Source organism: Mauremys mutica, chromosome 1 (assembly GCF_020497125.1).
Source record: "Mauremys mutica isolate MM-2020 ecotype Southern chromosome 1, ASM2049712v1, whole genome shotgun sequence".
Lineage (NCBI taxonomy): Eukaryota > Metazoa > Chordata > Testudines > Geoemydidae > Mauremys > Mauremys mutica.
In genome coordinates, this window is record NC_059072.1 from 149,227,583 (window position 1) to 149,239,821 (window position 12,239).

A 12,239-nucleotide genomic window follows, 5' to 3' on the forward strand; every position below is an offset into this window, starting at 1 on the left:
CTGTTGGGGATGGTGATATCGAATGCCGAGATAGAAAGCACAGGGCCCCAGAACTGGAGAGAAAGAGTAGGCAGAGCCCACCTGGATGCAGGGGAGACTTAGATGTACCATGCTGAGGAAGGCCAGGTCTGAGGGCCCTGTGAATTTCCTATGCTGAGTTCAGATGCTCAATAAAACTTCTTGTTTTACGCTGGCTGAGAGTTGCAAGGGTCTAGAGAACAGGGTTACATTATTCCCTCTGGGAGTGGAGACCCCGGGGATCCAGAGTGAGTGGACTCCCTGAGGAGGCCCATAGAGAGAGACAGGCATACTAAGACTCAGAGAGTTGCGGTTCCAGGAGGTGGAGGGTGTGACAAAGTTCCTCCTCTACCTTGGTGGGTCCTGCACTTATTGGCAGATTTGCTCACCTCAGTGATCTTCCCCACAGTCTGGGTCAACTCCTCCTGTGACTGATCAGGAGTTGGGAGGTTTGGGGGGAACCCGGGCCCGCCCTCTGCTCCAGGTTCCAGCCCAGGGCCCTGTGGATTGCAGCTGTCTATAGTACCTCCTGTAACAGCTGCATGACAGCTTCAACTCCCTGGGCTACTTCCCCATGGCCTCCTCCAAACACCTTCTTTATCCTCACCACGGGACCTTCCTCCTGGTGTCTGATAACGCTTGTACTCCTCAGTCCTCCAGCAGCACACCCTCACCCTCTCAGCTCCTTGCGCCTCTTACTCCCAGCTCCTCACATGCACTTCTTCTCCTCTGGCTCCCCGCCCCTCACCTGACTGGAGTGAGCTCCTTTTTAAACCCAGGTGCCCTGATTAGCCTGCCTTGATTGGCTGCAGGTGTTCTAATCAGCCTGTCTGCCTTAATTGGTTCTAGCAAGTTCCTGATTACTCTAGTGCAGCCCCTGCTCTGGTCACTCAGGGAACAGAAAACAACTCACTCAGTGATCAGTATATTTGTCCTCTACCAGATTCCTGTAACCCACTGGTTTGCATCTGTCACAAGGGGATTAAACGAAAAGAGAGAGTGGACCCGCAAGAAGAGCTGTCACAATGAAGGGGATCCTCTTAGGGACCATAAGGGGCCAAGAGTGGGCACGACCTAAGAGTAAAGAGGTCCAGAGGCCCATGTCCAGGGGACACACTCTCTTCGCTGAGACTGAGGGTGGAGGGGATATCTGCTCCCCCGATTTTATCTGCTCTGAGACCCTGGGAGGAATACAGAGCATAATTAAGGAGTGGGGGAACTAAAGCAAAAATACCCCTCCCAGTTGGGACACCCTTAGCATAGACCCTCTAGACTCCGTGCATGAGAGCCTGAACTCATAGACAGGACCAGCTCAGTGCAGATCCATTTGTTTGCTCACAAAGTTACTGTTTTTGTTTCCTTCCCATTTTCTCTGCTCATCACTCCCTCTGGGTTTCCCTTCATTCTTTTCTCACTTCTCCTCTCTCTCTCTTTTTCTGTCCTCTCACTCTTTGCCCTCGGGGTTCTGTCATGTAGTTTCCCATTTCCAGGTGTGGGCTCCGCGTATGTGGAGCAGCTGCCCTTCCTTACTGGACACCAAGGACACTCCCTGGCTCTGCAGTGTACACTCAAACAGTCCAACTGTGACTGGATGTTCTGGTACCAGCAGTGGGGAGGCAGGGAGCTGGAGGGGCTCTTCTACTCTTATGGAGACCAACTGGTGAACTTCACAGCCAAGCTCTTGATAGCTCAGAGGAGCAACAAAAACTGGGACTTAAAATGGAACAAACTTTCACAGTCAGATTCAGCTATGTATTACTGTGCCTGCAGCACTGCACAGTTACACAGAGCCCTGAGACAGCCAGCAAAATCCCAGAGAGACAGAGAGAGGGGAGAAAATAGAGGCAGCTGTGTGTGCCTAGACATTGGAAGGACAATGCAGGGTGCACTTCCAAGGTGAAGTGTCTGGAACATACATTGTCTTCAGAAGAAGTGTAAGGATCAACAGGAGCACCCATGCCAGATCAGTGACCATGTTGCACACTTGAGATGTAATGGGCTCTATTAATAGCAATGGGAGTTTTGCCTTAATGGGACCAGGATTTCGCTATTGGTCTCTTGAAATTGGACATTGATCACCAGGGGCGGCTCTAGCTTTTTTGGTGCCCCAAGCACAGCAGGCAGGCTGACTTCGGTGGAGTGCCTACGGGAGGTCCCCGGTCCTGCGGATTTCACGGCATGCCTGCAGGAGGTCCGCCAGTCCCGCGGCTTCGGCGTACCCGCCGCTGAATTACTGCCGAATCTGCAGGACCGGCGGACCTCATACAAGCAAGCCGCTGAAGGCTGCCTGACTGCCGCCCTCGCAGGGACCGGCAGGGTGCCCCCCTTAGCTTGCCTCCCCAGACACGCGCTTGGAGTGCTGGTGCCTGGAGCCGCTGCTGTTGATCACTATTACGAACACTTTTCTCTCTTCCTTGACATTTTCTTCCATTTCTTTCCTATTCTCTCTCATTCTCTCTCACTATTCCCTTTGCTCCAGCTCTCTCACTTTCCATTTCTTTCTCTTCATTCTTTTTCTATTTCTTTAAATTAACCCCCCCAAATCCAGTTGCTGACCCCAGCTCACTGTGTCTCCGGGGACTGTTCTGACCTACTGTAATGCCTTATTCACATGATTGCTGAGCCATGGATTCTAAGCAGGGGAATATAGAGTAAAAGCGGGAAAGTGGTATTACCGATGATGTGTACAGAGGTGAGACCATTACTGGAATTACCTACCTAGTCTGGTGCCCACAATTGAACAAGGAAGATGATAAATTGGTGAGGGTTCAGAGAAGAGCCATGAGAATGATTAAAGGATTAGAAAACCTGCTTTATAATGATAGGCTCAAGGAGCTCAATCTTAACAAAAGAAGGTTAAGTGGTGACCTGATTACAGTCTATAAGTACCTACGGTGTTTTGACTCCAGTGTTTTGCAGAGGGAGGGTGACTGTCCTGATTTTTTTTTCTCTCTTTATCTCCACTTCTCAATTTGTCATTCCCCCTTTCTCTCCTTTACCCTTTCCTTCTTTTTTCTTCCTTCCTTTCTGTTGCACGCTCTCTTTTTCATTTCAATTTGTGCCCTGAGTTGATACCACCTGGTTCTTTCATGGGTATGTCTACATTGCAAAAAAACCCAAACAAAACCTTATGGCAGTGAGTCTCATAGACAAGGCAACTGACTTGGGCTCATGGGGCTTGTGCTACAGGGCTAAAAATAGCAATGTAGATGTTCAGGCTCCAGTAATTTTGGAGTCCAGGTTACAGCCTGATCGGGAACATCTGCACTGAAGTTTTAGCCCTATAGCACGAGCCCCACAAGCCTGAGTCAGTTGAACGAGGCTCTGAGACTCACTGCCAAGGTTATTTATTTATTTATTTGCCTTGTAGGTGTACCCATGCTGTTTCTTGTTTCCTTCCAGGTGTGGGTCCCACCTACATAGAGCAGCCACGCTTCTTCACAGGGGTGTGCGTCAGTGTCATTATATCAGTGTAGCAACATCTCTGCAAATTGCTCTCATGCAGAAAAAGCCTAGGCCACAGGTACGTGGAGCAGCAGCTACTGTTGTGGTAGGGTGTGGAATGAGGTTAGACAGTTCACAGAGTCAACTTCATTTAGCAACGCAAGGCTTGGAATATTCCTGTGATCAGAGAGCTCCTTCACAGGCTCCCCACACACAAGACACTAGCCAGGTGTGCTCTCTCCTATCTCCCTCACCCTCTCATCAGCTCTGCTGGCCAGTCGCTAGAGGGAGCCATGACCACATGCACCAACCAGAGTGTAACACTGACATGCCCCAGACTTCTTAGTATCCTCATCACTTGATCGATAATTTGCTCAGAGAAATAACCATGGACCAGCTAGGTTTTTATTTAGGGATTCTGAGAAATGGACTGGAATAGCTATTCCAGAATAGCTCCCTGAGAGGACACTCTTATTCCAGAATAGCTATTGCCCTTCAAATTCACACTCTACTTTATTCTGGAATAACTCCTGACAAAACCTTAGAGATGATCTTCTTCTTGATGCTTTATCCTAATTTCCAGAAAACAGACTGATGAGCTCTAGTACTAACACACATTCACAGAGAAATAATATAAACTTATCCTTCTGATTATAGCAATACTGTATTAAGCAGTAAATATAATCCACATTCTGTCATTCTGTGAATAATCCAGCCTCAGTACCTGAAACCCATTAAGCCTCAAGGGGTCACTCTAGTCACCTATCAGGAGCTCCTGTCCATATCTTCTAGAATATGTAGCTTGCTTCATGGGATAAGTCCTCTCCTGTGATACCATCTTCTCCGTCATCATTCCTGAGGAGAAATTCTCATCTCTGTGTCAGTGGCAAGGCAAAGGGGACAAGACAGGAGTCTCCAAGGGATTCATGAAACTGGCTGTCCAGGAAGCAGAGAGAGAAGAGGACATAGGCAGCCATAACTCTCTCCATAAAGGGACACCACCTTGCAGCAGCAGCTTCAGGCACCAGTGCTCCAAGCATGTACCTGGGGCAGTAAACCGCGGGGGGCACCCTGCAGGTCCCTGCAAGGGCGGCAGTCAGGCAGCCTTCAGTGGCATACCTGAGGGAGGTCCTGCGGATTCCGTAGCAATTCGGCGGCAGGTACGCAGAAGCCGCGGGACCGGTGGAACTCCCACAGGAAAGTTGCCGGAGGCAGCCTGCCTGCCATGCTTCGGGTGGCAAAAAAGATAGAGCTGCCCCCGCCACCTTGATTCTCCTCCCTCTGAGGAGTGTATTTTCTCTTCAGCTTGCTTTCAACTTGAGGCACAGAGAGGAGGAAACCCACAGTGTGGTGGAGACAAAGCAGGGGAACGTTACCAGCATGTGGCAAAATCTCATGCTTTCAGCACTGCTCCTCTGGGTCCCAGGCACAGTCTGAGTGACCATAGGAATGGGGTGGGGCAGGCAGGCCCAGAGTTCCAAGGTGGTCCCAAGTTGAGGGACACATTCTTGTCACTGAGACTGAGCTATGAAGGGATATTTGGAGACCACGTCTCATCTGGTTTGTGATGCTGGGAGGAATGGAGAGAATCACCAAGGATCAGCAAATTATGGGTTAAAATATACCCACCTCAGACTGTCAGAACCAAGAGTGAATCCCATTTGGGAGACTCCTAATGCCTGTCCAGTCCCTTCAGTCCACAGCGAAGCCAAATCTCATCAAGAATATTGCACAAAGATCCCTGTTTGTTTGCACAGGTAAGGTCTTTTCCATTTTCTGTCTTTTTCTCCTTCTCATTTTTCTCTCTGTGTTTCTCTCTTTCAAACTTTTTTCTCTCCCTCCCCCACCTCCCCATTTTCTGCATTCACTCATCCCTCATATTTCTGTCAAGTTTTTTTAATGCTTCTTTTCCAGGCATGGGGTCAGCCTGGGGATAGTAGGTGATTCATTCCCCACTTTGCTACCAAAAAATACCTGTTGAGAGGCCTGATAGAAGTCCGAGACCCAGACATAGTGAAATGGACCAGCACGGCCGAAGAAGTGTTTACAGATCTGAGGACCGCCCTCTGTAGTAATCCAGTTCTTGTAGCATCAGACTTTGAGAAAGAGTTTGTACTACAAACAGATCCATGTATGGATTGGGAGCCATACATTTTCAAATGCTAGGAGAAGAAGAACATCCAGTCCTGTTCCTTAGTAGGAAACTCCTGCCCAGAAAACAAAGGTATGCCCTGGTAGAGAAGGAATGCCTTGTTGTAAAGTTGGCCATAGTAACTCTACGCTACTACCTACATGGACAGAGATTTACTCTCATTACTCATCATGCCCCCCCTAAAATGGATGCACTGGAACAAGGAACGAAGTGCAAGGGTAACAAGGCTGGAGGCAGCAGGGAGCTAGGCTTCTCCAGTGTGAGAGACTGCGCTCCTCCCCATAGGGGAGACACCCTATTTACGGGAAGGACTGACACCCTAGGGCCAGCGACAGAACAACACCTGTCGCAGTGAGGGGCCAGGGAAAGGTATTCCCCTTTTGTTTCGGTGCATTATAGACTTTTTCCCTTTGTTTGGCAGAGAAGCACTCCTCAGGCCTGGCCTGAGGCCTACTGGGAAGGCTCAGAGAAACAAACCCTGAAGAGGGAAGACAGATACACTCCAGAGTGGAGGGCTGATTTACCCCAGGCCCTGTCCCTCCCAGAGTAGGGAGCGGTAAGTCTGGCAAAGCAGAAAGCGTGCTTTGCCACATCTATTTTCACTTGGATAAAGTTTTCTTCTTCAGCTTTTCTCTTAAACAGTTGTGCGGCATTAATCTGACTGAGCACTGTTAAACTGCTTCTTCATTCCTCTCCAGAAGTGGTTGCACTTCAATACTGGCTGAGTGAATACTAGAATTACAGACTGTAAAGTGTTTTGAGATCCTTCCTTCTGGAAGGTACTACAAAAATATGTGATGACTTTTGTTTTCAGTAAGGTTACTTGTTACCATGCAGTATACGTAAGCAGAGAAACAACCAAAGAACATTTACACAAACACAGTGTTGTATCAAACTGTCTTTATTCCGTAGAGTTGGAAAGTCTAATATATGGCTGAGGAAATGGGGTGTGGAAGATAGTACTGGTCACATGGCATGAGAGCATCTCAGTTGGCAGCTATGGTATTTTGTATCCAGGAGACATAGTTGCACACTTTAGTGTAGACCCCGGGGTAGCCTTTCAGTGCACAACCAGTTCCCCAGGAGACAATCCCCTGCAGTACCCCATTGCAGACTACTGGGCCACCGGAATCTTCCTGCAACAAAGATTGTGAAATGGTATTTAGCAGGCATTACAATCAAGAGGAGATTCTGCCTTTTTGACAAAGCAGCAGAGATACTAAGTCCTTTTGGTGGCTTATGGGAAAGTCTAGTAATGAGAGAGGCAATTTGAGAGTGCTGATCTCATGTCAGCCTTGATATCACATTTTAAGTGAAAGGTGCTAGATGAAAAGCCCACAGGATGGGAATGTTCTCTTTCTTCAGAGAGGAAGTATGGCACAGACAGCCTCACACAAGTCCACCCTGTCTCATGTTAATGTGCTGTGGCCTGGAGACACCGTATCTAAGTGTCAAAAGGGAATTAGTTTTTCATGGGTTAGAGACAAAGGACAATCTGCTGGTTCTAAGTACTTGGCTGGGATTCAGGAGAAGTGAGTTGTGCTCATGGTTCTGCCAGGAACTTTCCAAGTCATCCACATACTGATTTGCAAGCTCCCATTGACCTTAAGACAAGTTGAGCTGAAAACTGGGCTATCGAATCATCCTGTGCTTCAGTGTCCCATCAGTTGTGAGGATCAGTCCATTCATGTGTTCTGTTTGGCTTGAATGTACATGATGATACATCCCTCAGAACAATCCGCAGAGCCATCTTTTCTAAAGTGGCGATTGATTTTGGATATCTCCACTTTGGGGACCCACCTCAAGACACCTTGATACTGATTTTAACATATGCTAAGCACCTGCATCTTTTAAAGTCTTAAGTTGGAGAAGCAGGTGTTCACCACCTCTGAAATCCAGGGCCAAGGAGTCTCAAGTCTGGCATCAAAAAATGGAGGCATTCAAAATCCATGACTAATATTGAAAACTTTAGTCTAACTAACTAAAGAAATATCAGCCCTTGGCCTCTGCTGATACTGCCAAGAACGGGGCCAAGAAGCACCACCGAAAATGGTGAGTTATGAGGCGAGGACAAGTTTCCAACTAGGAAATAGACCAAGAGTGAGCAACATATCAGCCGCCAACAGATTTCAGTCCTTCAGGCAATAACTAACCATGTGTGATGCCTATTTTGCAGAGGGTTGAGTGGTGGTGGAGGGTAGAGACAAGTGAGAGGTGTGGGGGAGCTGTTTTACCTGGCAGGAATCTTTGCCCCCCTCCATGTATCCGATACAGATCATGTTGCTAGTGATTTCTTCTCGATAGGCACTGCTGCACTGGCTGGAGGACAGGACAGGAGCTTTTAGGCACTGCAGGAGGTCAGGGTAGTTAGCTACAAGAAAGAGGAGGCAAATGAATAATGGAAATCCTTGAATTCATTGTGAAATTACAGCTCATCTTTCAGTAACTGGAACAGCGCCCTATCTCTAAGCAGCATTTCTATCCCCTTCTCTTTTTCTCCAGCAGCTCCCAGCTTTCCCACAGAATCGTTATCGTAGCATAGGGACTGCCTTCCTCCAGAGGGATCAGAATCCACAAAAGGGGATTTGTTCAGACTGATCCATTGCACAGGTTAAACTCTCTGGATTCCAGAAAATTGACAGCCAATTGGACTAAGAAAAGAGTAGCACAAAGATCAGAAAGAACAGGAGTACTTGTGGCACCTTAAAGACTAACAAATTTATTTTAGCATGAGCTTTCGTGAGCTACAGCTCACTTCTTCGGATGCATAGAATGGAACATACAGACAGGAGATATTTATACATACAGAGAACATGAAAAGGTGGAAGTATGCATAACGACAGGAAAAGTCTAATCAATTGAGATGAGCTATCATCAGCAGGAGGAAAAAAACTTTTTGAAGTGATAATTAAGATGGCCCAAAGATCAGAGGAAACCAGTGAATGGAAAAGACCGGTTGGATCACTCTGCGCCAGCTTCTGCACTGGAGTCCTTTGTGGAGTCATAGTGTAGCCTATGGATAAGTAGCCAGATACCCCAAGTGGATTTGGCTCATTCTGTCCATCCCTCTTCCTGCTCCCTAGGCTAGTGCAGGAGTTCTAATGTAATAATCTTAAATTTGCACTAAAATATTTTGCCATCTTAGAGGTGTGGATAACCCATTGAGTTCATTGATCTCAGGGGGAACTGTGGGATACTCAGCAACCAGGGGCTGCTCCAGGCATCAGCGCAGCAAGCATGTGCCTGGGGCGGCAAGCCATGGGGGGGAGGCTTGCCAGTCACCGTGAGGTCCACCGGTCCCGTGGTTTCGTCAGCAATTCGGCGGCGGATACGCCAAAGCCGTGGGACCAGCTGATCACCCACAGAAACGCCACCAAATCTGCATTACTGTGGACCGCCCGCAGGCATGCCGCCAAAGGCTGCCTGACTGCCGTGCTTGGGGTGGCAAAGCAACTCTCAGGAACTGGCCCATTGAATGTCCCATATAATGGTGATGGAGGGTTTCCTCCTGAATATCATAGAGAAATGTCTTTGGTGCTTCAGCCTGCCCCATGCCAATAATAAAGAACAAGAGAAAATCAAGGATATTAGAAGAGAACGTATTCAAATCAGATAAAGGACCCCTGCTCTCCACAGACTTTTCCCTTTGAGCCATGATCTCCCACATGGGTTCTCTCTTCAAACCACCTCCCCTACAAGTGCTCGCCCTTCCCCATACTCTCTTCCCTGGGGCCCACCACTGGGTCAATAAAGGTCTCCAGGGTCCTAGAGAAGCTCTACACTCCCACAGAGCACTCACTGCCACTGCCGAGGGTGTTGCCCCAGCCAGAGATCAGGCACTGGGTGCCAGTGGTCACACAGCTGGTTGGCAGGGCAATTGTGTTGACGTAGGAGTTGAGGGTTGCTGCACTGGCGAGTTTGATGAGCATGATGTCATTGTTCAGCGTCTGGGAGCTGTAGCTGGGGTGACGTATGACTTTGGTTGAACTAATGAACTGCTCAGTGCCTTCACTGACTGCCAGGTTGTGTTCTCCAAGCCTCACCTGGATAGAGCTGAAAAAAAGGAAGGAATTACAGCATCCTCACCAGCAAGGTCACCATCATTATTCATCATCATTATCGTAATAACCCTCACCATCACTATGGATATTACCACAACTACAGTTGCCATCAACAACAGCACTAAGGTCTCTGTTGCTCTAGTTCAGTGGGTAGCTCTCTGGCTTTGAATTCGCACACCAGGATTTAGATTCATACCCAATCCACAGTGCAGGGAAGTCCTGGGAGCACTGCTTTGGCTGAAGCATGACATGGGGAGCGGGGAGAGGAGACCTGGGTGATATTCTGATTGGCCTACACCTCTCTGCACATGTCACAGAACTAGAGATGGTCAACACGGGGGACAAATATCCACAAAAATTGTTAAAAATTGGTTCTTTTATTCTTTGAAAAATATCAACATTTGAAAATTCTGGTCAGTTATATAGATATCTCTCTGTGCTTTATTTTTTTCTATTTCTAAAAATTGATAATAATTCCTACCTCACAAGTTTTGAGGCTTAATCCAAGGGCCTTGAGCTTCTCAGGCGAAGGTGCTGTAGAAGTGAAAACTACTATTCTTTCTCGGGGGAAAAGGGAGCTGAGTGGCAAGAAGGTCTGTGCTTTAAAGGAGACAGTACATTGAGCTCCTACCTACTCCTCTTTGGTGGGTTCCCAATGATGGCCCTACAAGGCAGCACTGAAGAAGCAGTGGGTATTGCACTGTTTGAAGACCTGCCCCACAGTGGAGATGTCTGATAACCTGGCATATTGCAAATTGAAGATATCAAGGTGATTTACAGAAATAGTCTGGGAAAACCCTGGTGTCCCCATCAAACCATTCCCGCATCCCAACAGTCAATAAAACAGTCTCTAACAAGGCTACAAGTGAGTTCTTAGAAAATAACTGTGAAACATAGTCCCTGCATGACCACTGCATTGTCACCAGGCAAAGTGCTTTGGCATCCCAACAATGTGTATGATGGTGGAGAGATGCCCGTTTTGCTCTGCTCTGCTATTCATTCATTGATTGTTAGTCTATCATTCCACTTTTTGCAACTTTGCTTCATGATCCCACTCCCACAAAGCCAGTTTCCTCCCTAAGGAAAAAAAAGAGAATTCCAGAAACTGCTAGACCCCTGTAGGGCATGTTGATCTGGAGGGGTGATTCCAAGCTCAGGGAGACATTATTGTGGTAGCAATGCCAAAAGTCAGAGTGAAGCCATGGCAGTGCCAGTGGTGGGAGGGACTAGCAGCCCCAAGTATGCTCCTATGGGCTTGGATGAGTAAGTGCTTGGGAGTGGCTAACCCTTCCTACCACTCACACTGCTACAGCTACACTTTATGTTCAGCATATATGTCTTCTTGAGTTGGGAATCACACCTCCAGCTCAAAGTGCAGACATACCCACCAATGGTCACCAGGACAGGTGCCTCATGCTAGGGCATTAGATTCAGTACTAATTCAGAAAAAAGGGTCACCCAGTACTGAATCATCACCTCATGCAGCACAGTATCCTCCTCTAATGCCAGGCTGCTGGAGCACTGCAGTCAGTACTGACGCAGAAACCAGAGCCTCTCCCCACCTCTTGAAGGACTCAGGCATTCCTTGACAGTCTCCACGACCTATGCTTAGTTAATCAGATGTGACACTCTCAGAGCCAACAGGGGCATTAGGGCTGGAGAGGAAGCAGTAGTTTAGTAGCACAAATATTTTCTACTCACGGTTCGTAGCAGTGAGCAGCTGAGACAACCCATCTGCTGTTAATGAGGGCACCTCCGCAGAAATGGTCCCCGATGTTCAGGGATGCCTGGTAGGGCAAAGAATTCTTTGAACAGGTATAGCCTCCCACGATCTTGTCATCATCAGCATCATCGATGGGGAAGGCAACTGGGTGAAAGAGGAAGATATAAATTAATATCCATTATGGGGATCATGGAGCCAGTCTGGATGAGGGGATTGGGAATGGGATCTGAAGCCTCTCACTTTTAGAACACTGACTCTGCTTCAAGCTCAAACTAGTGGTGGCCGAAAGGTCTCCACACCTGATGGCTCTTTGGTGGTTGCTCTATTAAATCAGGCTGTGGGACTGAATCAGTCCCGCTTCTAGTGCCCATGTATCCATATTATAATCAAACACTATGATAATTAGCCCATGGCTGATAGTCTCAGCAGGGCGGTCAGGGTTTGTGCATGTTTGGAGGTCAAGGTAGATTGCACTAGTGTTGCCTTGACAATTTGGGGGTTAAAATAGGACTTCACCCTCCAGCACTATGCAATCTGGCACTTTTCATCACATCTAAACTTCACTGTAAAGTACAATGAAAAATGAACTTACCAGCCGCTCCCAGAAAGGCTACAACCAGGATGTATTTCATGGTCTACCTATGGATTCCAACACAACTCTGTAAACTGGAGGAGGGAATTGCTGGGTATTTATCCTCCTGAACTGGCCTTATCTCCAGCCCAAGGATTTCACCAAAGGAAAATACACAATGGAAAGTTTGAAAACCCAACTTTAGGCATTTATCAGGCACAGGTAGCAAACAATTTACAAAAAAACCCAAACCCCAGAGTTAATCATAAA

At 47.7% G+C, this 12,239-nt stretch overlaps 1 protein-coding gene across 1 annotated transcript; it reads right to left on the minus strand.

The window, feature by feature from the left end:
* Positions 1–6,600: 6,600 nt before the first annotated feature.
* LOC123356290 (trypsin I-P38-like) lies at positions 6,601–12,030 on the minus strand. Its single transcript, XM_044999426.1, has 5 exons — positions 11,991–12,030; positions 11,377–11,542; positions 9,414–9,667; positions 7,849–7,985; positions 6,601–6,750 (listed from the first exon to the last, which is right to left on the minus strand). Exons 1-5 carry the CDS (start codon positions 12,028–12,030, stop codon positions 6,601–6,603), a joined length of 747 nt encoding a protein of 248 aa, XP_044855361.1.
* Between the last annotated feature and the right edge of the window lie 209 nt (positions 12,031–12,239).